A 24,164-nucleotide genomic window follows, 5' to 3' on the forward strand; every position below is an offset into this window, starting at 1 on the left:
AGAAATGTTTTATCTGTGCTTGCTAAGCGACGAAAAAATTCGCTTTGCACGAATATTTTCGTCTTATGGAAAACAGCCTTTATCCGAATAAGATAAACGCGCATATGTGTAGGAACAAATAATATAATTATTATAAAAATTACTCTTTTTCTTCCCGTATAAAAAATGAACTTAATTAAAATTAACTAAATAACTTAATTAAAATTAACTAAATAACTTAATTAACTAAAATAATTGACTTATTGCAAAACTAATTATTGAATTATGTAAATAAATATAAACTATTTTATCTGTATAACGCAATTGAAATTTTAACAGGGACCCTTTAAAAATATTCTCACTAATATCTGCTGAAAGTATTACTGGCAAATGGTTTAATGCTGGTTAGAATTAATTTAACATCAAGTACACCTTGGTTAGAAATATATATCTCTTGAGCCTAGGCGAAATCTACTTTATTCATTATCCAAGTCATATTTTGAAAATCCGGAAAATTGTTTGGATAAAATATCTGGAAAAAACCCGGAATACGTTTATCCTTATTTTCCTTTTAATTTTGCTTCAAGCCGAGTTATTTTTAATTTTTTTTCAAACCTCTTTATAATTTTTGCATGACTAATGAGTGAAAAATCTTAAAAAAACAAATATATCACAAAAATATACACTTAAACTAGCATGTATATCATAATATATCACAAAAATATACACTTAAACTAGCATGTATGAATGTTTTGGAAAAAAATCTCTGGAAAAATATGTTGAAAAAATATCCGGAAAAAGAAAATCACTGCTACTTATGCAAATGAGCGCCTTAAGTGCTAGAAGATATCGATTAAACTTAGTTAATTATTTAATTCCATTAGGCATTTATTTTAAAATGCTTTCAGGAACGAAATTATAAAATTGACTGCAATTCGATTGCTGCACTCATTTTTCACAAAAAATTTTGAACATTACTGATTACACGTAATAAAAACCAAACATATTTGCTTTAATTTTTATTTCATGAAAAAGGAGCGTTAAGGTAAATCCATTTAACATACATAAAAGAATGGTTTAGAAAACTTATTTTCACAATTAAAGACAATAGAAAATAGAAACAGAAAGCATTTGAAAAGGAAAAATCAGCACGAACATTGCAAACCAAATATATACAGAGAAAAAAAGAGTAAAAAATTAGTGTCAATAAATAAATAATCTGTTTCGCTAATAAAACTAGTTCATATATTAGTTTATAATAAACACACTTCGTCTTCGCAGAAGTTTTCGTATAAAAGACTCTTTAAGAAAAAAATAGAAAAATATTCAAGACTATTTCAAAGTTGTGAGTGAAATATTTTCGTTTCATTTTATCTTATTGAGGATTAAAAAAAAATTAATAATAATGTGAAAAATAATAAAAACTAGTTTCATAAATATAACTCAACAGAAAAATATATTGCTTTTATATAATTTAAAAAAAATCTGCTTTGACTATTTATAAATTTCCGTTTTGGAAATCGATGAGAAAACATCTTATAAAACATACGTTTCCTATGAAGTTACTGCGTAAAATACTAAAAATTACTCTATTCTGAACAATTTATAAGAAAAATAAAAAATGACAGAATAGAGTTTTGTCTAACAAAATAACTATTCGAAATCTTAAGAGTGAATAATCCGTGTCATATTTGATATCACAGGAATCATATTCACCTCCAAATCAACTATCACGTCATCGAGACGCTGTTTAAATAAATTATTAATTTAGAAACCTACACTTATAGCAAACATAACAAAAATGTTTAACTATATAAAAAAAATTAACACGAAACTAAAACATTTTTAACAGCAACTTCATTTATACATTAGCCATATCATAATCCACTAGCAGATTAATCTATCATTTTATAGCAAAGCATTAACGCTAACTTGTCATTATTTATATATAGAACACAGCCTTTTTATATAGCAGAACAAACCAGCTCAAGCTTTAATATTACACATCATAACACCAAAAGAACTTCCATACAGACAATTAATGTCCAGTTTCTTTCTGCCTAATTCTCTTTTAAAATTCTCCAATATCACCCTCTTTAGCAGAACGGACAACCTTTCAGCTCCTAGGACTTAACAAGAACAAAACAATTTCGACAAAACAAGAGTTCGTTAACTTTTAAACTAGTTAGCGACTCAATCATTTATTGACTATTTTTCCCACCAATCATCACTGTTATTGCTATGAGCACGTCCTCCAGTACCACGATAATTATTTTGTTGGTAAGCAGGCTGGTGATTATATGTAGGCTGGTAAGAAGGTTGATAAGGATTACCAACATGTTGAGGAGCCTGATAATAATTATTTCCACCGCCAACTGCCCCACCACGATTTCCACTGAACTGCCGATAATCGCGTCCCCCAAAACCACCACCACCTCCACCATATCTAAAAGTAATCATATTTGAAAGTTAATAATCCGCAATACATAAGTAATGAAGGTCCAAAATAGGACAAAATTTGAAACCCCAAAAAATTTTTTTTTAAACTAAGCTGTAAAACTGTATTACTGTAATGCTGCGACCAAAAACCCTTTTTAATGATTTTGCCAATTAACCGCCTGGATTACACTCTCACTTAATCATATTTCAAATTTAAAACTTGAGCAGTTTGCCTGAACAACATGACTGAGTTATGAATAAAGCTGATTTTAAGTTTAAGACTTAATTTTTGTTGGTGTCTAAAATAACGGCCAGGTTAAAATTTTCACCACTATTAAATTTCTTCCATTTAAACAATTATATGCATTATTAAAAAAAGTTAATGGTGTCTTCAAAATCAAAGCGATAAATATTTATATTTTCAAAGTTAAAACCTATATTATTATCTTTTAAAATCAGGATTTAATTTTTATATCAGGATTATATCTTTTTATTGATAATACCATCAGTGTTCAATGTTTGCAAGCTCCTACTTTTTAAAAACATACAGAAAAAATATTAAAAAGAGGCATCATTTTGGCAAGTTCGTCATCGTTATTTAAATTTGACTGACAGTAATATTTTAAATCTTTCTTATTACAAAATCGTAAATATACTAAACAATATTTATTGCATAATCATTTTATTAATGCATAACCTAAATGACAATATTAGGACTTTAAAATTTGGGGGATTTCCAATAATGCCTAAATTTTTAAAATTTAACATTTTTAATGACTTTTTATATATAAAAGGTTGTTTTATTTTTTTTGCTCAACACATTTTGGATTGGTCCTATTTCTTTTTTACTATGACCCCAACTTTTTATTAAAAATTGCAGAAATTGCATTTTTTAAATGTGAAATTATAGTTAATAAAAAACAAGTCTAAATGATACAAACAAGAAAGAGAGTACGTTTGTTAATAATGTTAACTTAAACAAAATAGACATTATATAGAAATATTGCTGATTAAAAACTTAAACAAAATAATCAGATCATTACCTATTTGTCTTTTGTGCCTTCTTAGCAGCTTGATGTTGCTGTGCTTGATATCCCATTGACTCTAACCAAGAAGGTATTTCTTGTTTAGCCTCAGCCAAAATATCCATTAAATCACGTGCAACATTGCGATTTTTATCATTAAAAAAAGAAGTAGCTAGGCCTGTATGTCCAACACGACCAGTTCGACCAATTCGATGAACATATTCTTCAATATCACTAGGCATGTCAAAATTGATCACATGCTTTACATTTGGAATATCTAAGCCTCTAGCAGCCACCTAAAAGTTATTTTTCTAATATAGAACATAGTGCAATGTTTTAGAGCTTAAAATAAGTGAGACCACAACAACATCTCTTGGATCTGTTCAATGACTTACTATACATCCATAAGTAAAGTGATTGAAAGCAAAAGTATATTTATTTATCTAATAGACTTTTTAAAACTAACAACTTTCAATCTAAAGACTTGAATTTTTATAAAACATTAACTACAATTCATAAATCTACTTACAGCAGTAGCCACTAAAATAGGTGTTGTACCCACTCTAAAGGAAGCAAGAGCCTGCTCTCTTTCTCTTTGGTGACGGTCTCCATGAATTGAAGTAGCATGATAGTTTTCTGGGCATCGAAATAAAAACTGTTCTAAAGCATCTGCTCCACGTTTAGTTTCAACAAAAACCAAAGTAAGAGAATCTGGTCCTAAAATTATAAGTAATAATATATAATATAAATAAAAGATATAGTATTTAAACATTTAAACACAACAAAAATACAACATATACATGACATGCAAAGCAAAACCAACCTGAAGCATTTAGTAAATCAAGTAAAAACTCTCTCTTATCATGTTCCTCAACCCAAACCACCTTTTGTGTAATATTTTCGCTGGTTGAACCAACACGACCAACAGCCAAAAATATATAATTATCCAAGAAATCTCTGGCTAACATCTAAGTCATTAAAAATAAAGATTACGTTCACATAAAAAATTTAATTGTAATATATTACCTCAAACAAGCTTACTCCACTAGTTCTACATTTAAAAGGATTTATTTTAGTGAATTTTTTTAAGACTATATACATACAAATTGCTATATATTATTGAGTAAAAAAGATTAACCAAATAAAAACAATGGTAGAACCTGAATTTCTTTAGGAAAAGTAGCACTAAACATCAGAGTTTGTCGTTCACCAGTTCTTGGCATGTCACATTTCTCAACAATTTCTCTTATCTATGTTAAATTTTTATGTAAAAATTTGTTATTTAAAGCATTAGAAATAATATATAAAAAAAAATTATGAATATAATAATAACTAATTGTGTACTTGTGGTTCAAACCCCATGTCTAGCATTCTATCAGCTTCATCTAATACAAGAAACTTAATACATTCAAGACCAACTTTTCCACGCTGAATCATGTCTACTAAACGACCTGGGGTAGCTACTAGCAAATGGCACCCACGATCAATATCACGCATTTGAGTGCTTACATCAGCTCCACCATAAACAACACACGGGCGTATGCACGAGCGATATACAAACTAAATAATGTATATATTTAATATCAAAAAAATATAAGAAATATATTTTTTGTTTTTATTATGCTTATATAAGCAAATTTTAAAAGGGAGTTTCAAAGTTTTAAATAAGTTGCAAATTTTGATTAGCTAATCTCAAGAGATTTGTTGTGCTTAAGCTATTTAACAGGAACTTTATTTTAAAGATTAAAAATTTTATAAGGACCTATTAATCTTATATATATAAACAATTTTTTTTATTGCATTTAAAGACAAACTAAAATTAAAAACTTAAGCCAGTAAAACATTTCTTAGAGTTGAGCATAATACAGTAGAAATGTATGTACTAGGCTTTTAAGAAAAACAAAGGCCTGAACAGAACAACAACAAAATCAATTTAAGATTTATTTTTTTTATAAATGTATTTTAATAATTTGTGGGAAAAATAACAATTAAAAATTTTTTATTACTTTTCTGGATTCGTCATATATTTGGGATGCTAGCTCTCTTGTGGGAGCTAAAACTAATGCAATCGGATATTGTTTCTTTTTGCCACCTTGACGAACATTTGACTAAAATAAAAAATTGACTTATTATTTTCAAAATTTTAAAATTCAATTGATTGACATAAAACTCAAAAAATTAAACATACAGGATTTTCAAAAGGTCCTTCTTCAAATATACGACTGAGAATTGGTACCAAGAAAGCTGCTGTTTTTCCAGATCCTAGTAATGGTAAATCAAAGTTAAAAGTTTTGTAACTGATAAATACTGGTCACTCATTGCATTTGTTACCCATTTAACTAGTTTTCGTAAGTTTACAACAAAAGATAAAAACTACAAAAAGGTGGCTTAATCCATCACTTCTAAACAAATCCTTAAATAAAACTACCTGTTTGAGCACATGCCATCAGATCTCTTTTAGCTTTAATAATTGGAATAGAATTCTTTTGAACAGGAGTTGGCTTGGTATAATGTGCTAACTAGACAATAAAAACTTGCTATTTTAAAACAATACTTAAAAATAACTAAAAAAATGAAAAATTTTCAACTGATTTTAACTTACTGATATGTTAGTGAGAATAATTTCCCCAAGATTTGCTTCATCAAACTATTAAAAAAAGTATAAAAAAATGTTATACCAAAATTACAACGATAAAAAGAACTTTTTTTAATGAAAATAATCTAAAATATTTTTTTAGAAAGAATTAAGTAAATTATTATCACATACTGTCTCTATACACTTTGGAGTGTTGCTTCCAGTAGCTTCTACAGGGATATCTTCATACTTGTCAAAATTTATTCCTGATTGTGCTGACGTAAACAACTCCCTAAACAAAGGAATAATACTTTGTAATATGTAAGTCATTCGTAATTTTCTTAAAACATCTACTATAACATTGAGCTTATGTAAAACAAAGCAAAACATAAAAAACACCATAACAACATAACAGGCATCAGAATGCAACTAAAAAACAGCTCAGTAAAGTTGAGTAATTAATGATTTAAAAATAAAAAAGTTTTACAATACTTCTTATTTAATAATATCTCATCAATTTAAAATTCAAACTAGCTTTTAAGCTCTCAGCAGAGATACAAAACAAAAATGTATAAATATGATATATATAAAGATGCCAATAAACTGACTTGAATAGAAAATTAAAATTAAAAATTACATCTCAAGTCTTTCATTTCTTGGCAACAACTTGGACCAGTCTGCATTAGCTATAAACAAAAAGTAATACAATACACAGAAACCCTCAAAATGTTGGTTGGGCACTTGAGATTACCAAAAAAATCTGCACCCAAATTTGGAATTCAAAAAGAATATTTCATAATACATAAAAGAATAAAGCAATTTTGAAAACCAAGGTTGCATCATTTTATTGTGCTCGTCACTTTCATACTCTGGATTCTCTATCCTTGTATATCTGTCCTTGTATGGAATACTGTTGCCATATCTGGGGCAGATCTTCCAATGATGCCCTTTCTCTTGCAGACAAGGTGCAAAAATGCATCGTAAACAAACTCTAATTTACTTCCAACAAGATTGCAAGCAACCACTATTAAGTTATGAATTACTTTAAAATAGAAAATAAGTAAAAATACTAGAAAATGGTTAACTGAAGACTTGAAAAGTGAAAGTTGTATATAAAAGGAAATCATGAAGATGGCTAATAGTTATTAAGGTTTTTTGATGTGCAAGGAAAAAAAATAGAACTTTTTTATAGCACGAAGGGAAAGATACAGTAAAAGGATGCAACTTGTTGAATAAGAAACAAGCAAGAATGAGTTTTGGTTTATTGTAATAGAAATGATAGCTTGTTTAAGCATTGACCATGATTGTATTTGTAGAAAAAAGAAAGAAATGCAACCTTACAACAATGGGAGAGTTTTTTTATGTTAATTCACCTCCCCACGGCTGAAAATGCCACTATAAATGTGGAGGCGACTTAATTGTGGTTATAACCCTCTCTCAACTATATAACTTCAAAACACGAACCTTGATAACCAAGGCCACTGTGCAGAGAAGTTGAGCGCAGTACTACCAGGGATGTAGTGCCAATAGAACTCGGTTCCTCTCGCTTATGATACAAGTGCTCTACCACTACACCACGATCGCATTACCATTACAATGTGCTTTACATTTACTGCATTACATTGACAATATGCTTTTAGACTTTGTCTGAGAGTAAGAGGGTTGTTATTCATCAATATAGGAATTCAACATTATTGCAATATTTTTTTGCAGTAAATGAGTTTTGTTGTCTAACAAAAACTGCAGATTTTAAGTCCAGAATTTAAACCCATAAGCCACAGCAAGCCTTAGGCTGTTATAGAAGAGAGATCGCCAACAAATAGAGCCACTTTAGATGTTAAATTTCCATGAAGATTGATAGTGTAGATAACAGAAACAATACAGGAGCAAAGATTTAAGGGTACCACAAGATACCTTGTGGTACCCATAAAGATATTTGAAATAAAAAGTGTAGGCCTGCAAGAGTAACTTTATTAGTGCAGATAGTAAGAAATAATTTAATAATCTCAAAACTTTTATATAAAGAAACTAATAACAGAGTGAAGATTAATTGTAGTATAGTTGGAGAGGTCAAAGTGGATTCTAGAGTTTTGAAAAATTGGGACCACTTATTTAGCACTTTTTAAAAACTAAATATTATAAAATATTATATAACTAATAAGATTAAATGTTAGACTTAATTTAGTTAATGACATTGTTGAAGACTAACCAAAAGCCTCTAGAACCTAACATTTCATAAAAGATACAAGGTTTAGTAAACTGAGAATAACAGAGCTTAAAATCAGACAGGACCTTTTTACGTTGGCTTCTTGGAATAATAAAAGTACATTTGTTCTTAAGAGAGATGTTCTTGTAAAAAAGATGAAATAAATGATTAATAAAGCAAATGATTAATAAAGCAAATGCTCAAAATGGTGAAAAAAACATGGAGTAGAATGAGGTTTGACTTAAGAGTATGAATTAAAGCTTTTTATTCCAAACTTTTAGAGAAGGAATAAAAGCTTTCCTGATTCATATAATTTGCAATCTTTTAAGTCATCTGTCAATTGTTATCTTGCTCTATAAACTTCATCTTTTCTCTTCCGGTAACTTCCAACTCTAATAGTGGTTGCTTGCACCTTTGTTGAAAGCGAAGATGTTGAAAAAAAAAATCCAGACTAAACCTTAAGCTTTCCCGTTTAACCCAAATGTGTTTAACATAATAAAATAACAGAAAGTTTTAAAAATTTCCTTTTAAAATTGTTTTTAGAAGTATTTCATTTCGAAACTCTTTACTAGAAAACTTTAAATAAGTTGCTAATATTATCAACAACAAAAATAAAATTTAAACGTTTGTTAACTAACAATCTACATATAACCTGGGTCTTAATGACTCTGTGTAGACTGAAAAAAAGGAGAAAATTTTTAATAAAAAAAAAAAAATTCTATTTTTTACTTTTTTTTATTGATTTATTTATTTAAATTACTAAATTAATAAATAGAATTAGAAAATTAACCAATATTGTAAAAAAAAAAAAAAAAAATTCATAAAAAGGTGAAAGTTTAATTCATATTAAATTGACAAACAGCAAGAGTTCATACATCATACAGCGGGACATATTATTAGCTACAATAGTGAAAACTATCATTCAACCATTACCAGCCCTTGTTTTAAAGTATTACACGTAGAGTGATTTACGTTGCCTTGAGTGATTTTACAAAAATTAATTTTCCGTAATTATACAAAAATTGCTGTTCCAAGTATTCTTCTTTAAAATAAAAATTAAAAGATTCATTACTATTTTTAAATATTTTTTCAAGACAATTTAAAACAAAAAATTGTTTTTTAGTAATTGGTTTAGACTGTTTTTGGTAGTATTTACATTTTTTGATGTTTCATATCACATAATAAATAACATTTAGTAGTAACTTAGAGCAGCAGTAAAAAATAGACACATACACGCATATAGTAATAAACAAAAAGAGTGTATTTAAAAGTGTAATTTAAAAAAAAAACTTACACAATGCATCATTTGTTTCCCAGCGAGAGCCTCGTTCAGAGTTCCACAGAAACTGCTCTCCTCGATTAGACTGATTACCATTATAGCTAGTGTTTTTGTTATAACCATTATAGTTTTGGTGCTGATATTGATTATTGTACCCTCCACCTCCACCTCGGCTAAAATTTTGCTGATATCCACCTAAAAACGACAGTTAAATTTATTAAAATTTTTTTTAGTTGACTTTATATTTAGATCAAAATTATTGCTGCTTTAGCAAGTGAATTTGATTCATAAGCATCTTTATTCTAAACACTTTAAAATATACTTTAAAGGGTTCCGAAACCTCCAAGACATGTTGTGTTCATATTAAAGAGAATGATTAAAAAAAAAACAACGTCTGGGCTAAATTTTTTTGATTAGAAAAAAAAAGAATAATGCACACTAAGAAAAACTAACTTTTTTTTTAGCCGAAGCTCACCTTCTCTATTTTGTTTTAGGCCAAATAGTCTTTATAATATACGCCGCAACCTACAAACTTGATAATTTATTCAACTGTGTTTCATTCCTAAGAGTTTTACCACATGACCTCATAGATTTTTTTTGTCTGTTCAAAAGATCAATTATGTAAACAAACAAAAAATCAATGAACTCATGTACTGAAACTCATAGGAGCAAAACATGCTCCAATAAATTATCAAGTCTGTAAATTGCAGTATATATAAAGACTATTTGGCCTACAACAAAACAGAGAAGACAAGCTTTGACTAAAACAAAAGTTAGTTTTTTTGTATGCATTTATTACTTTGTTTTAATCAAAAAAATTTAGCTCATTCTCTTTAACTTGAACACATGTCTTGGAGGTTTGGGTTAACACATACTTTTGAAATTACTTTTTTGCTTCATTAAACTAGCTCAGTTAACATGTTAAACTTAGTGATTAAACTTTTATATATATATATATATATATATATATATATATATATATATATATATATATATATATATATATTGTATACAATTATTTTCTCCTTAATCAATATTTTCCCTCAGAAACTTATACAATACTAATAGTTTTGTAATAACATCATACTGTAGTATATCAAAGATCTATTTCTTAAAACCTTTAGTATTTAGTTAGGTGCTTATGTTATAAAACATAAAATATTTAAAAATATATAAAACATAAATAATTTGAATAAAATAATGCAATTTGTTACTTCATATCCTTTTTGTTTTAAATGTTATAAATAATTTGCGAGTGTTGCTTAATAACAACATATTTGTAAATAAATAAAAAAATTTAAAATCCTGAATTTGATAAATAAAAAATACATGATTTGCCAGAAAAAATATTGCAAAGTGAAAAGAATTTTAATATTTAGCTGAATAATGTATGAGAGTTACAAAAATATCATGTAGTTATATCCTACAGTTTTTTATATGATACAAACTAGATGTTGGATTACAAACACATGTACACACAAACACAGTGGTTTTTTAAAATATTTTTAAGGTCACTTGGATTTTTTTTGACAGCTAAATTATCTCTTAAAAATTTTTAAAAATGATTTTTAAAAAAAAATTAATTAGCTTTCTAATGATATATAACACTTATTGGTCCCATTTATCCTTTCTGTATAACTTAATGTTTAATTAGAGCAGCCCTATTAATTACTAATTAAAAAATGTGCCAAAATTATAAGGTCACTTAATTTAAACTTAATAACTCATAAATGAATTATATGAGAACCCTAAAAACATGCATTCACTTCGAATAATATAAATTACAAATAAATTCGGGGAATGAAAACTCTATTTCAAGAGATATTTAAATTGGTAAATTCTTGACATACCCGAGGCAAAAAAAAAAGGACAGAAAATCAGTATCACAAGAAACAAATAGTCAGTGTATTGAGAAAGTCAATGAGAAACAGCAAGATGTGTTGTTTTATTATCCTACATCCAAACAACGCTGAAATCAACAGAAAATTGATGATACAGAATGATGTAAAAGAGTTGGAAAATTGTCAAAACATAATTCTAGGGATCAAAGCTTCTTGTATCAAAGAGTAAGGGAAGATCCAAAAAATAAATACCAAGAACTATCAACTGAGTTTAGTAATAAAGCAGGTTTTGTTAATGTTAGTTATAACACATTTAGAAAGTGTCCTAATAAAAAAGATGTTGATTATTTTTACATGAAAACTGCTTCTAAGAGCGACAAAGGATTAAAAGATATAAGTAGGGTAGAGAAAGACTTTGTTGGTCAGTAGAAGTTGGTCTGAGGTCATTTTTAGTGATCAATTAAATTTTGAGGAGGTTAATTGTAAATCAAGAATTATTGTTAAAAGATTAGCTTTAGATAAATATATGGAAAGATTTTGTGTACCAAGAGTACAAGATGTTGTACAAAACTTATATAGGGAGAACTAACCAATATAATTACAAAACAATCAGGTTTAAACAGTTATGATGTGCAATTACACGCTGTAACTGACCACTTTTTTTTTCCATTAAAATTAGATAATGGAATTTGATACATTTTATTTAAATTATGTTGTATTTCTTTTAAATTAAATATAATTTATGTAGACCATAAAATATATACCAAAATTACCAATTTAACAACAAACAGAAAATAAAAAATATTACATCAACAACAAATATAACCATGGTTCACAAAAAAGTTTGTATTTTACCGGTTAGCAGTTTGTATTTTACTGGTTGGTACTTTGTATTTTACCAACTACTATTAATCAGAGCATAAAATGATTAAAAATTGCTATTTTAAAAAGACAAAATTTTTTTGAACAATTTTTTTGGGCTACTTTTTGGAAAAAATAAGTTTATACAACCTAAAAATAATATATAACACTTTTTATTAATTTAAATAAAATATGTTCATTCATTAAACAATATAATAATTAGAATATATATATATATATATATATATATATATATATATATATATATATATATATATATATATATATATATATATATATTTACAACTTTATTTATTTCCTAGTAACATTGAATTTACAACTTTATTTATTTCCTAGTTACATCACATTGAATAGTACATACAAACAAGTACACAATTTGTTGCACTAATAAAACCTATGAACTAAATACAATAAAAAAAGCAGAGAAAGTTAAAACAGTAATTTGCAATTAATACAAAATTACCTCGGGAAGGGTTTTCAAAATATTGAGGAATAATACTTTTTTGAGGACCTGCTGGACCAACTTGTTGTTGACCACGAAGATGAGGTGGTATGTAACGCGAACCTTTAAATGAAATCAAAATATTTAAATATTTTTATATCTAAATAATATAGTTGGATATCAAAATTGATATCATATAAAGTAGAACTTATTTTAAGCAAGAAATGTAAAGAAAAAAAAATAAAAACTAAAAACAATGTATTAAAAAAATAACAATAAAAAATAATCAATAAACACCCATAAACAATTTTGGAATTTTATTTCTAGTAAAGTAAAAAGCTGGAAAAAGCCTTAACAAATTTATAATTTTATTTTTTTAAATGTAATTTTTTTTTATTGCTGATTGTCCCTGTACTTCCAATACCTGAACAAATATAATATATAAAACTAACTAAACTAGTCTAAATTAATATTCACATGCTTATTAAATTATTTTATTTTTTTACATTTCATTTATTTACCTTGTATTAAAGCTTAAATAGAGTAACATAAAACACTCTTTGCCTATGTAAAATGCTCTTATGCTTTATAACAAGGTCTAGAATACACACACACACACACACACCAAGCCTTCCCAGGAAAGGTGTGCGTTTTTTGTCTTGTATGACAACTTGTATGACACATGAGTATTTTATTTTAGACAACTTGGTCACTTACCACTTGCAAGTTTTTTAATATTAATCATTGTCAAAAAAACTAAGTTTCAAAAACAAAAAAGGCTAAACTAACAAAAAAAAAAAAAATTAAATAAAAAAAAAAAAAAAAAGAAACTAATAATTTAATTAATTTGTGTACTGTTTTTATTTTTGTTTCTTTAGAGTGATTGTTATTTTCAGCAACAAAATTAGATAAGGCAAAGGAAAAAAAAAAAAGTTTTAAGTTCACATTAAAAATAACTATTTTCCTTTATTTTATTTTTAAAGAGAAAAGTGAAAATATAAATTGCAATGTGTTAGTAAAATATATTTGTATATTTTTAGTGTAACAAATATATATTGTGCCTTTATGAAAATGTCGATGTAATGCACGCGTATACTTTTATGTATAACTTTTTGTATTATATAAATATATTTATTTGTTCCTGTTTATACGCACTTTTAGCTTATTTAGATAAGGCATTAACTTCGTAAACAGAATGTTCGTGGTTCGAGACCCACCTCTTCCTAAATTTTTTTGTTATTTTTGTTACACGCATCAGCCAAATGTTAAAAAGAAATGTGTCTTCGCTAAAAGTTTAGGGATAAAAAAATTTAAGGCAATGAAAGGTAATATGAAACATTCAAGGCTATGTGTAGACGGCATGGCCTAATTGAAGCTTAAAAACTATGTATATGTGTGTACGCCTTAATTAAAATACACTGAAAGGCTTAAATGGTATAAGAAATCTGAATGTGATGAGATGTGTATCATTCAGAAATATACAACAAAAAGATTGTTTATATACAAATAAGAAAAGATAAATGGTTACAAAGCAAACATATGATCAACGGTATTTAAAAAAAAAAAAAATTCGACAGTTGTCAATCCATAGACATTTGGTGTATAAAGTTTATGCTTTATCCAAATAAGCTAAACATGCGTATATTTAGGAGCAAATAATTATAGTCATATAATACAAAAAGTTATACATACGCATGCTTTAAAAGTATACGCAGACATTTTCTTATAGGGACAGTATATACTTGTTACATTAAAATTATATATATATATATATATATATATATATATATATATATATATATATATATATATACATATATACACACAAACAGATCTTTTTAATGTTCAAAACTGTTTTTATTTTTCACTTTGACTTATCGCATTTTGTTGCTGAAAATAACAACCACTCTAAAGAAACTAAAATAAAAACAGTACACAAACTAGTTAAATTATTACTACTAATTTTTTTTTTAATATCAGTTTATTTTAATTTCCTATTCTATTAGTATTCTTTCTTTGTTTTTGAAACTTTATTTCAGCAACACTTAATATAATAAAACTTTTAAACGGCTGTGACCAAATTGTCTAAAATAAAATGTGTGGACATACAAGATGAAAAAACCGCACGCGTTTCCTGGAAAGGCTTGCACACACATAATATTATATATATACAGCCCTCGAAAATAGGAAAATTAAGGTCGGCAATAACTTGCCAACCTTAATCTGTTAGAGGTCAGCAAAAAAAATTTGATACAAAGGTTTCATCATAAAACATAGAAGCAAGGTCGGCAATTTTTTGTCGATTATTAGAGCTTCTGGACACCAGAGATTATAAAAAAATAAAGTTATTAAGCCTGAGTCCTTTTAGGACTCCCCATCCGTAAATATTATACAATATGTTGTTTAACAAAATACCTTGTTGATTGCTTTGCTTGTTCAAGTCCAGACCAGCAACCTAAAATTGAAAAAAAAATACTTTCCTTAGCATTATTCCTAACTTTAAACCAACAAACTTTTTTTTTTAAATAATTAAGCAATGCTCTAACTGAGCTACCTTAGCTCAAATTAAAAGATATTTTTTACACAAAGTCATTATTCATATTGATTATCAAAATGTAAAATGACATTGTGATTCAACATTTTGACTGTTAAAATGTACAATGACGTGGTGATTCAACATTTTGACTATCAAAATGTTAGACAATCTTGTGACTTGATTAAAGAATCTAAAATCAGTCAAACAGTTTAGTCTAATGTCTAACTGTTAAAATATGCCCTGAGACAGGAATAGAAATTTTCAGAAATCTACAAATACCTTGCTGTAATATAAGTTACACATAGTAATACAAACAGTATGTGATAAAAAAAACATATTGCTAAAAATAAAAACCAAAAATTCTAATTTCAACCAGTTAGCCATCATCAGATATAATGCCTATTAGTTTCAATACTAACTTCATTTGACAGTTGCGATACAAAATTAAATTGTGGAATCGATTTTACACTATGAGATATATAATAATAGTAATCATAATAATAAAAATAACAATAATAGCAATAATACATAACTCGTAGTGTCTACAAAATAATTTTGTAATTACCATAATATTATATACTTAACAATATACATACTCGTTGCCCTAGACCATGAACATCATTTTGTACGACATGACTCATAACTGTATTCGAAACAATAATTTCAATGATGTTTTAAATTATAAACACCTTTGTAATCTATAAGTTTATTTAAAAGTTTAGGTTCTTATTTAAACAACCCGTTAAATCTCAAAGAAGATTTCAAAGAAACCTATGTCGTAAATCGGTGCAAAGATTTTCTAAAGCCTGGGGAGAGTAAAATTTCAATTTAATGACGTCATATACAAACGATGTTAAGTTTTTTTTGCCTCTTTCATTAAAGTTTACTGTGAAAGTGCCGCCAAGCAACAGAGAAGATTACCGGACCATTTCCAGGAGCTGCTCTATGGTAATATGGCTATAAAGAAAAACTTAATGCATTATACGCGCTGTTTATTTAAAAACGTTTAATTAAAATGTAACTTGTTTTTTGTACATTTAATAAATTGTTAATTATTAATAATAGTAGTGTAAAATAAATGATATTAATGTGTCACCCCAAAGCAAATATCTTTTATTACTTAATTTTTTTCTTTTTTACTTTCTGTTTTAAAAATGTAGTAGAATACAGATAAGATGAAATCAAAAATCTTTGAGTTTCTGTGATAAAATCAAATTTAGGGGCTCTTTTGCAAATGTAAGAACCTTTATTTTATTTAATGTTAATATTAAATTATTTTTTAAGTTTTAATCCAATTATTACCGTGACACTAATTGAATTTTCAACCAATCCAATTAGTGCCACGACACTAATTGGATTGGTTGTTCCAATCAAATACATTTATTAAGACAACCAAATAGATTATTTGTCAATAGTTTGTTTTCTGTTGATATTCTTTTTTTTTAAATCAATATCATATCTTGTGACTTTATTAGTTTAACGATTTTATGTAGAATTAGTAGATCACTAAACCTTCTTAGTAGGATCACTTAACCTTCTTAGTCTAGATTGAAATTGACGGTCAAGTAATTATATTCAAGAGGCTGTCTTTTTATTTCAATTACGTGATCTGTTCTTTCAAATTCATTTTTATATTCAAGTTGTTTTTGGTATGATATAAAAACAGTTACCCTTTGTCCGTTCAATTTGTAATTTTGTACAGTGTACATTACATTCACGCTCACACTACACACACACACACACACACACACACACACGCACACACACACACACACACACACACAAATATATATATATATATATATATGTATATATATATATATATATATATATATATATATATATATATATATATATATATATATATATATATATATATATATGTAAATTATGTTAGTGTATTTTACAAATAGAGTGCTCAATGTTCTTAAAGAACAGAGCAATAATAAATTATTAAAAAACACTTATCTAACTTTTTTCTTCAACTTTAAGTTTCACCATTGCTAGATCATCAGGAAGAGTTCAGGAAGAGTTCAGGAACTCTTCCTGATGATTCAGCAATGATGAAACTTAAAGTTGAAGAAAAAAGTTAGACAAGTATTTTTTACTAATTTATATATATAAAATAATCGTGTATTGTCTGCTCTTATTCTAAATATCGGCACACTTTTGCTTTTACCTGAATCGTTCGACACAGATAAACAAATGTTGCACAATTTAGATGTCAAAATTGACTCATTTGTATACTTTTAATCATTAAAATTAGATGTATTAGATTTTTTTATTAATTTATTCGGAAAAGTTTAATGGGACAAATCGTTTTTATTAAAAAAGATAAAACACTATTTTTTTTGTCGAAAAAATTATTTTATGAAATATTTAAGAGCAAAATCTATGTTTTAGCAATCATAGCTCCAGCAAAACAATATTTGAAGGAGAATCAACAAAAATTAATTTAGTTAAACAAACAAAAAAACTTACAGAACTATCAAACAAGAGACTTGAGTTCTAGGTTTCACCATTTGAAACATTATAAAAAAGTTTGAAAGTCACCAAACCGTAAAGATTTTGAAAGAACGTGGATGCAAATGTAAGACTACCGTCAAAGAAGTTCGCTTGATTGTAAGATTATTCAAGAAAAATAAATTCGAGTTACCCAGAAAAATTACAGAATATATCGAAAATAACACTGGAACCAAAATAACTAATAAAACAATCCAAATTCGTTTACATGAAAATGGGTCCAAAAGCTACATACCAAGCAAAAAGCCATTTTTGACACAGCAGCATAAAACTAAAATTTGCTAAAACTCATGTTACAAACCCAATTTCATTTTGGAAGACAATACTGTGGATGGATGAATCTAAACTTAATTTGGTACTTTCTGATAGTAAACAAAATCTTGGGAGAAAAACTGTTGAAGCTTACCATTTAAGTAGCATGCAAGAAACCATAAAATATGGAAGTGGTAATATAATGGTATGGAGGTCACACGAAATATTAACTATACCATAAGTCTTCTTAATAAATTATTTATGTAATGTGTTTTTGTTTTTTCCAGAAATTTTAGTCAAAAAGTTGATATGCAGAGCCATCCCGAGGGGGGTGTCTTGCCCCCCTACGAATTTTATAGTAGGCAGTCGGCAAATGTTGGCCAACGAAGACTTTTTTTTTTTTTTTTTTAAAGAAAGGCAAAAAAAAATTTTTTGGCTTTAGTCGGCAAATTAAATTTTTGTCTGTTCCTGGTGATGCGGATGAAAAACCAAAACTGTAAAAAAAAGGGCCTATTATTATTCACAATGAGACTCGTAATTTGATTTTCTCACAAGTTTCAGTGGCATGTTAAAAGTTTGCACCTGGATATCCTTGATTAAATATTCGATGTCAACATTTTCATTTTCACAAAGTGCCATCTGGCATGGCATAAAGGAGTCTTGATTTCTCTTCTTAGATTTTAATTTTTTATCAAAATTTTTACTTTATCACCGATAAAGTAAAAATCATTTTGTCTTATCAACGAGCCCAGATCGTACGTATTTACAATAACCATATTATATATGCGTACTTTGAAAATTATTTTTTGAAAGTAAAAACAATATTCAAGTAAAAAGTAATATTCAAGTAAAGAACGAAAAATTAAAAATAAAAGAGTACTTTATTTACAAAAACCGTAATATATATGTATACCTTAAAACCAATTTGTATAAAAGTAAAATAATAGCAATTTTTTGATATTTGGATAAAAAAAAAAATTCAAGAATTCAGATTAGACAATAACATTTAAAATTAGAGGTAATATCATAACTAAGTTAATGAAAAAGTTGATACATTCTGTGACTCATTTTATATAATTGAATTTTAGTTTAAAAGAAGAATTTAAAATCCATAAGCAATCGAAACACCTGTTTTGTTTTATTTTTAAAATGTCTTATACTAACTCTTTTCGTATTTGACCGAATATTTTTCGTATTTGACCGAATATTTTTTGTATTTGACCGAACATTTTTCGTACTTGACCTAATATTTTTCGTATTTGACCGAATATTTGAATATTTCGTATTTGATTTATTATTTAAAAATGGTCTATATATCATGTCCTATATATCATGTCATTTTTTGATATTTTTTTTTCAATACTTTTTCACGCCAACGTAAATGTTCATCTAATATTACGCCCAAAACGTTTACTGAAGTTTCTCTTTTAATGTTAGCGTTATTGGTTATTAGATTTGGCAGTTTAATGGGAATATTTTCTAATTTATTTACTTCATGGAATAAAATAAATTTGGTTTTATCCACATTTAGAGAGAGTTTATTACTTATAAACCACTCATTAACTTTACCCAAGCATTCGTTAGTTGTTTAAAAAAGTGTTTTAATATCTCTGTGGGAATAAAAAAGATTGGAGTCATCTGCAAAAAGAATACTTGTTTAAGAAGTCTATTGCTATATTTAAATCATTTATATAAATTAAAAATTATAAGGGTTCTTAAATAGAGCCCTTAAGTTAATATTTATGTCACTTTTAATTATTCAAATAAACCATCAGATTATGAAAACGAAAAAAAATGGTTTCAAAAATTGATAGGTTTACAAGACGTAAAAATAGCAAGATGAGTTCAACAATAAAATCAAGCTTTAGTAGCATTCTCGTTACACATATTTACGCATGCGTAAAGAATTGCATATGGAAATGTACTTTGCGTTAGATATCGATACGAAATTGGCAAAACTTCTATCAAGCTTATTGTAGTCAGGTCAAAAGTGGCTCTCCTATCAGCAATAAGTATCCCACAATCCCACACTACTTGGTGCAGTATTAAAGTTGAGATTAAGTCGCAGTGTCTTAGAAAGCTATAAAGTTGCCATTAAAAAAGTAATAGCATGATGATTCAGATTAAAGAGCAGATTCAAGCTGTTTGTAACAAATTCCGAGAAATTTATGCAGAAACAAACCTCAGTAAAGTTATACATTAACAAAAAAAAAACTTTCTATGATATTTTCTTTTTTGTTTTTCTTTTTTGTTCTTTACTACATGATTTAAAATACAAACGTTTAAGATACCAATATAAAAGAGAAAAATTACACTTGAAAAAGTTAAGGATAAATATAAAGAACGCGGACCTTAAAGTTTTGTCACAGAGAACCGCTGAGAAGACCTTAACGTCTTGTCACAGAGAACCGCTGTTGAAACTTAGACATTTCTTTCGTTATAGTTTTAAGTTGCTTGGTTAAAGGTGCTTGCAAGGAAGTTAAATAGCCTTCCAAACAACTCATACGACTTTTGTCTGTGATTTTGTCTGTGATTTGTCTTTTATTACTTGACCATATATTTTGATTTTCTCAAAATCAAAATATATGGTCAAGTAATCTTCATTCAATGATTATTATTTGATATTTCAATTGAGTTTTTCTACTCTGTTTTCTATATTTACGACTAATTTCTCCATGTGTTGCATTTTTTTTTCTTCTTCTTCTTTAAAGTATATGTACAAGGTCAACAATAAAGTATAAATAATTAGGATGTTACTTTTTTCGTTTTTTAGTATTGATCTTCATTGTATTGATAAATATTGATCAAATACTTGTAATGTAATTTCATGTAATTTCAAATATTTGTAATGTAATTTCTTCGTCGTTAATAATGTTATCTCTTCTGTGATACATCTGTACAATGCTACTCTCTGGTATAAAGGCTTATGAATATGCACATACACATACAAACGCACACACATGCACATCCAAATACATACATACATACATACATACATACATACATACATACATACATACATACATACATACATACATACATACATACATACATACATACATACATACATACATACATACATACATGCATACATACATATACACACATGCATACAGTTATGTATATATATCCATATACATATAAACACACATATATACCCATATACATATAAAACCACATATATATCCATATACATATAAACACATACACATATAAACACATATACATACACATACATACACACACATATACATGCGTATACATACTTAATAATATTGAATAAAATAAATCAATATTTAGGTATTTAAGAGCTAAGTATAATTTAAAAGTATGTAAGTATATTATCAAGTGAAAAAATTACTTTTTTAAGTAAGAAAAAATTACATTTTAAGAAAAAATTGCTTCTCTTAAGTAAAAAATAACTCCATTCATGAGAAAAATAAAAATTTTTTAACACAATATTGTTCCATAAGAAAGTTCCACGAATTGAAATACAGGTTTTACCAAAGTTTGTTTGGATAATTGGTTTTTTAATAGAATTATAACTTCTTAAAGAATATTTATTTTTTTCTTTTAAAGAATATTAATCAAGAAAGAAGGATGGAGAAGAGCTGGTTTTACACTTGAACATAAAACAAAAAACATTAAAAAGATTTACTTGATATATATTAAGAATATTCATATTAATTAAGAGAGGCTTTGAGTGAGTAAGACGATCTTTGAAATTGTGCTTCTGTTGACAATTAAATGGTTTTAAATTATTTTGTAAGCGCTTCCCTACGCAATATTAGCATAATTAGTATGACAATGTATAAAAGAGTAATAAAGTTGAATTAGAAGATATTTATTCAAAACGCTTCTTACTTTATACAAGACTCCAATCCTTTTTGCAATTTTACTACATAAGTTTTTGATGTGATTTTTCCAGGATAGAGTTTCATCTATAATAATACCTAAAAAGTTTGTAGACGTTACTCATTTTATTTGAATATTATCAATATAAAGTATAGGCATATCACTTGGGAGTAAACGTTTTTTAAATGATGGATAAAAGAGAGTTCATTTAGTCTTTTCAATATTGAGCGATAGTTTGTTTAATTTGAACCAATTAAAGATTTTTGTTAACTCAATATTCATATCATTAAAAAGTTTATAGATATTATTAAACGATAAGATGAGGTTAGTATCATCAGCAAACATGATTGTTGTTAATTTGGATCCTTTATAGAGATCATTTACATAAATTAGAAATAGGGTCCTAGTACAGATTCTTGTGGAACTCCACAGTAGACCATTTCAAAATTGTATATAAAAAAAATAATTTTTTAACTTTATTTGGGCTACCCTTTGATTTGATGTGGTTTGTGGTCAGGAAAATTAGTTCAAATTGCAAACTTAAATAATATGTTTTAGGGACAGCTCAATTAACTTTACTTTTTAACAGGTCCTTATTATTTTGAAAAAAGAAGTATGTTCAAAAGTATTTCATGTTGGGTCTTAAAAATAGCGAAATTATATAAAAATTTCAAAAAAAAAAGAAAGAAGATAATTTCATACTACAATTATTATTTTAGATTTAATTGCACAAAAACTATGGTTTTTTAATTAGAAATAAAAAAAGTACATATTTACAAGTTTTTAATAAAAATAAAAATTTTTTAACTTATTTTTTATACAACAATTATTATTTTTGAAATTTATATATTACTTTGCTTCTTTTGAGTACCAGGTTGACCTACTTTTAAGGAACTTTTTTTTTTAATATTAGGACCCCATTGAAAAGTAAACTTAATTGAGCTGTTACTAAATATTGGAATAATGCTTTGAAACTTTAATGATTTACTTTTTTTCATCAATTAACAACATTTAAACATCTAGCCACTTAATTGTTAAAAAATATTTTTTTTAAACTGGTCTACTCCACAAATTATATTTAGAAAGTAAGGTAAAGAAGATCCTTCAACGTGGACATATTGTTTGCGATTTTTTAGGTAACTTTTAAGTAACATTAAAGCTTTTCCAGTAATACCATAATATTCAAGTTTTGTAAAAAGTATTTCATGGTCAAACGCCTAAGATAAGTCTATAAAAACGCCTTAAGTAAGTTCTGCTTTTTCAAATGATTCAGTTATGTTTCGAGTGAGATGAATTATCGTATGTTCTGTAGAGTTGTTTCTTTTGAACCCGTATTGGTTTATGTAAAGTATATTACTAACAGTTAGATGATTGTATATTTGGTTAAACAAAATTCGCTCTAAGATTTTTGAAAAAACAGATAGGACAGATATTGGACGAAAATTATTGACATCTGAGGGTTTACCACCTTTAAATACTGGTGTAATCTTGCCAATTTTTAATTGGTCTGGAAAAATTCCTTGACTAATTGAACCTTTAAAAACTTTGAAAAGAATATACTTTATATCGTCGTATGAATCTATAACAATTTATGTCATCAGGACAAACTGTTTTGTTAGTTTTCAGCATTTTAAATGCGTTTTCAAATTCTGTAAAAGTTACTTCAAATTTATCTAATTTAGAAATTAATGGAAAAGCGTAATCATTTATTGGATTTATTATATTTGGAATATTTTTAACTATATTTAGATATAGCAAGAGGACTAGCAATATTCAAACTAAAAGAACGCATTAGTTGATGGAAGGTACCATCATCTAATGCGCAAGATCAAAACAAATGGTCAAAAAAGAAAGCTATGGATACACATCAATAACAATGTAGAAGCAAGGAAGAGTAAGAAAAATTCGACGATGTTGCTTCTAAAAGATGGAGTTCTGCTATTGCAAACTAAGAAATTTTCAGGTTAGACTTAACTTGAAAAAGTTAATTTCTCTCTTGGTTATATTGTTTTATAAGCAACTGTATGCCACAAAACACAAACTTTAGGGAGTATTAAAACTATTATACTCCTGAGGAAAAACTAGAAAACAAAAAAATACTGCTAAAAAAAGGAAATGCGTGGAATCAATAAGGCATTGGCAATGTTACCAAATGTTTTGGATTTGGGTAACGCGTTATAAAGAAGAAATATGCCAATAGAAAACTTTTTGAAATAATGCCAATACTTCAGTACAAGTCAAAAAGCTAATTATAAAAGTTGATCAATGTTTCTGGAGTGAAAGCATTGATTTACTCAAGACCTCTAACATACCAGTATGCTGGAAGTTTT

General features: G+C 27.0%; 1 protein-coding gene across 1 annotated transcript; it reads right to left on the reverse strand.

The window, feature by feature from the left end:
- Positions 1-985: 985 nt before the first annotated feature.
- On the reverse strand, positions 986-16,021 carry LOC100192301 (putative ATP-dependent RNA helicase Pl10). Its single transcript, XM_065787885.1, has 16 exons — positions 15,801-16,021; positions 15,084-15,123; positions 12,690-12,791; positions 9,519-9,698; positions 6,656-6,704; positions 6,211-6,310; positions 6,046-6,090; positions 5,872-5,962; positions 5,632-5,705; positions 5,450-5,551; positions 4,788-5,003; positions 4,604-4,693; positions 4,267-4,411; positions 3,973-4,160; positions 3,462-3,739; positions 986-2,425 (listed from the first exon to the last, which is right to left on the reverse strand). The coding sequence occupies exons 1-16, from the start codon at positions 15,843-15,845 to the stop codon at positions 2,188-2,190; spliced, it is 1,983 nt and encodes a 660-aa protein (XP_065643957.1). The 5' UTR covers positions 15,846-16,021; the 3' UTR covers positions 986-2,187.
- Between the last annotated feature and the right edge of the window lie 8,143 nt (positions 16,022-24,164).

This window comes from Hydra vulgaris, chromosome 01, assembly GCF_038396675.1.
Source record: "Hydra vulgaris chromosome 01, alternate assembly HydraT2T_AEP".
NCBI lineage: Eukaryota > Metazoa > Cnidaria > Hydrozoa > Anthoathecata > Hydridae > Hydra > Hydra vulgaris.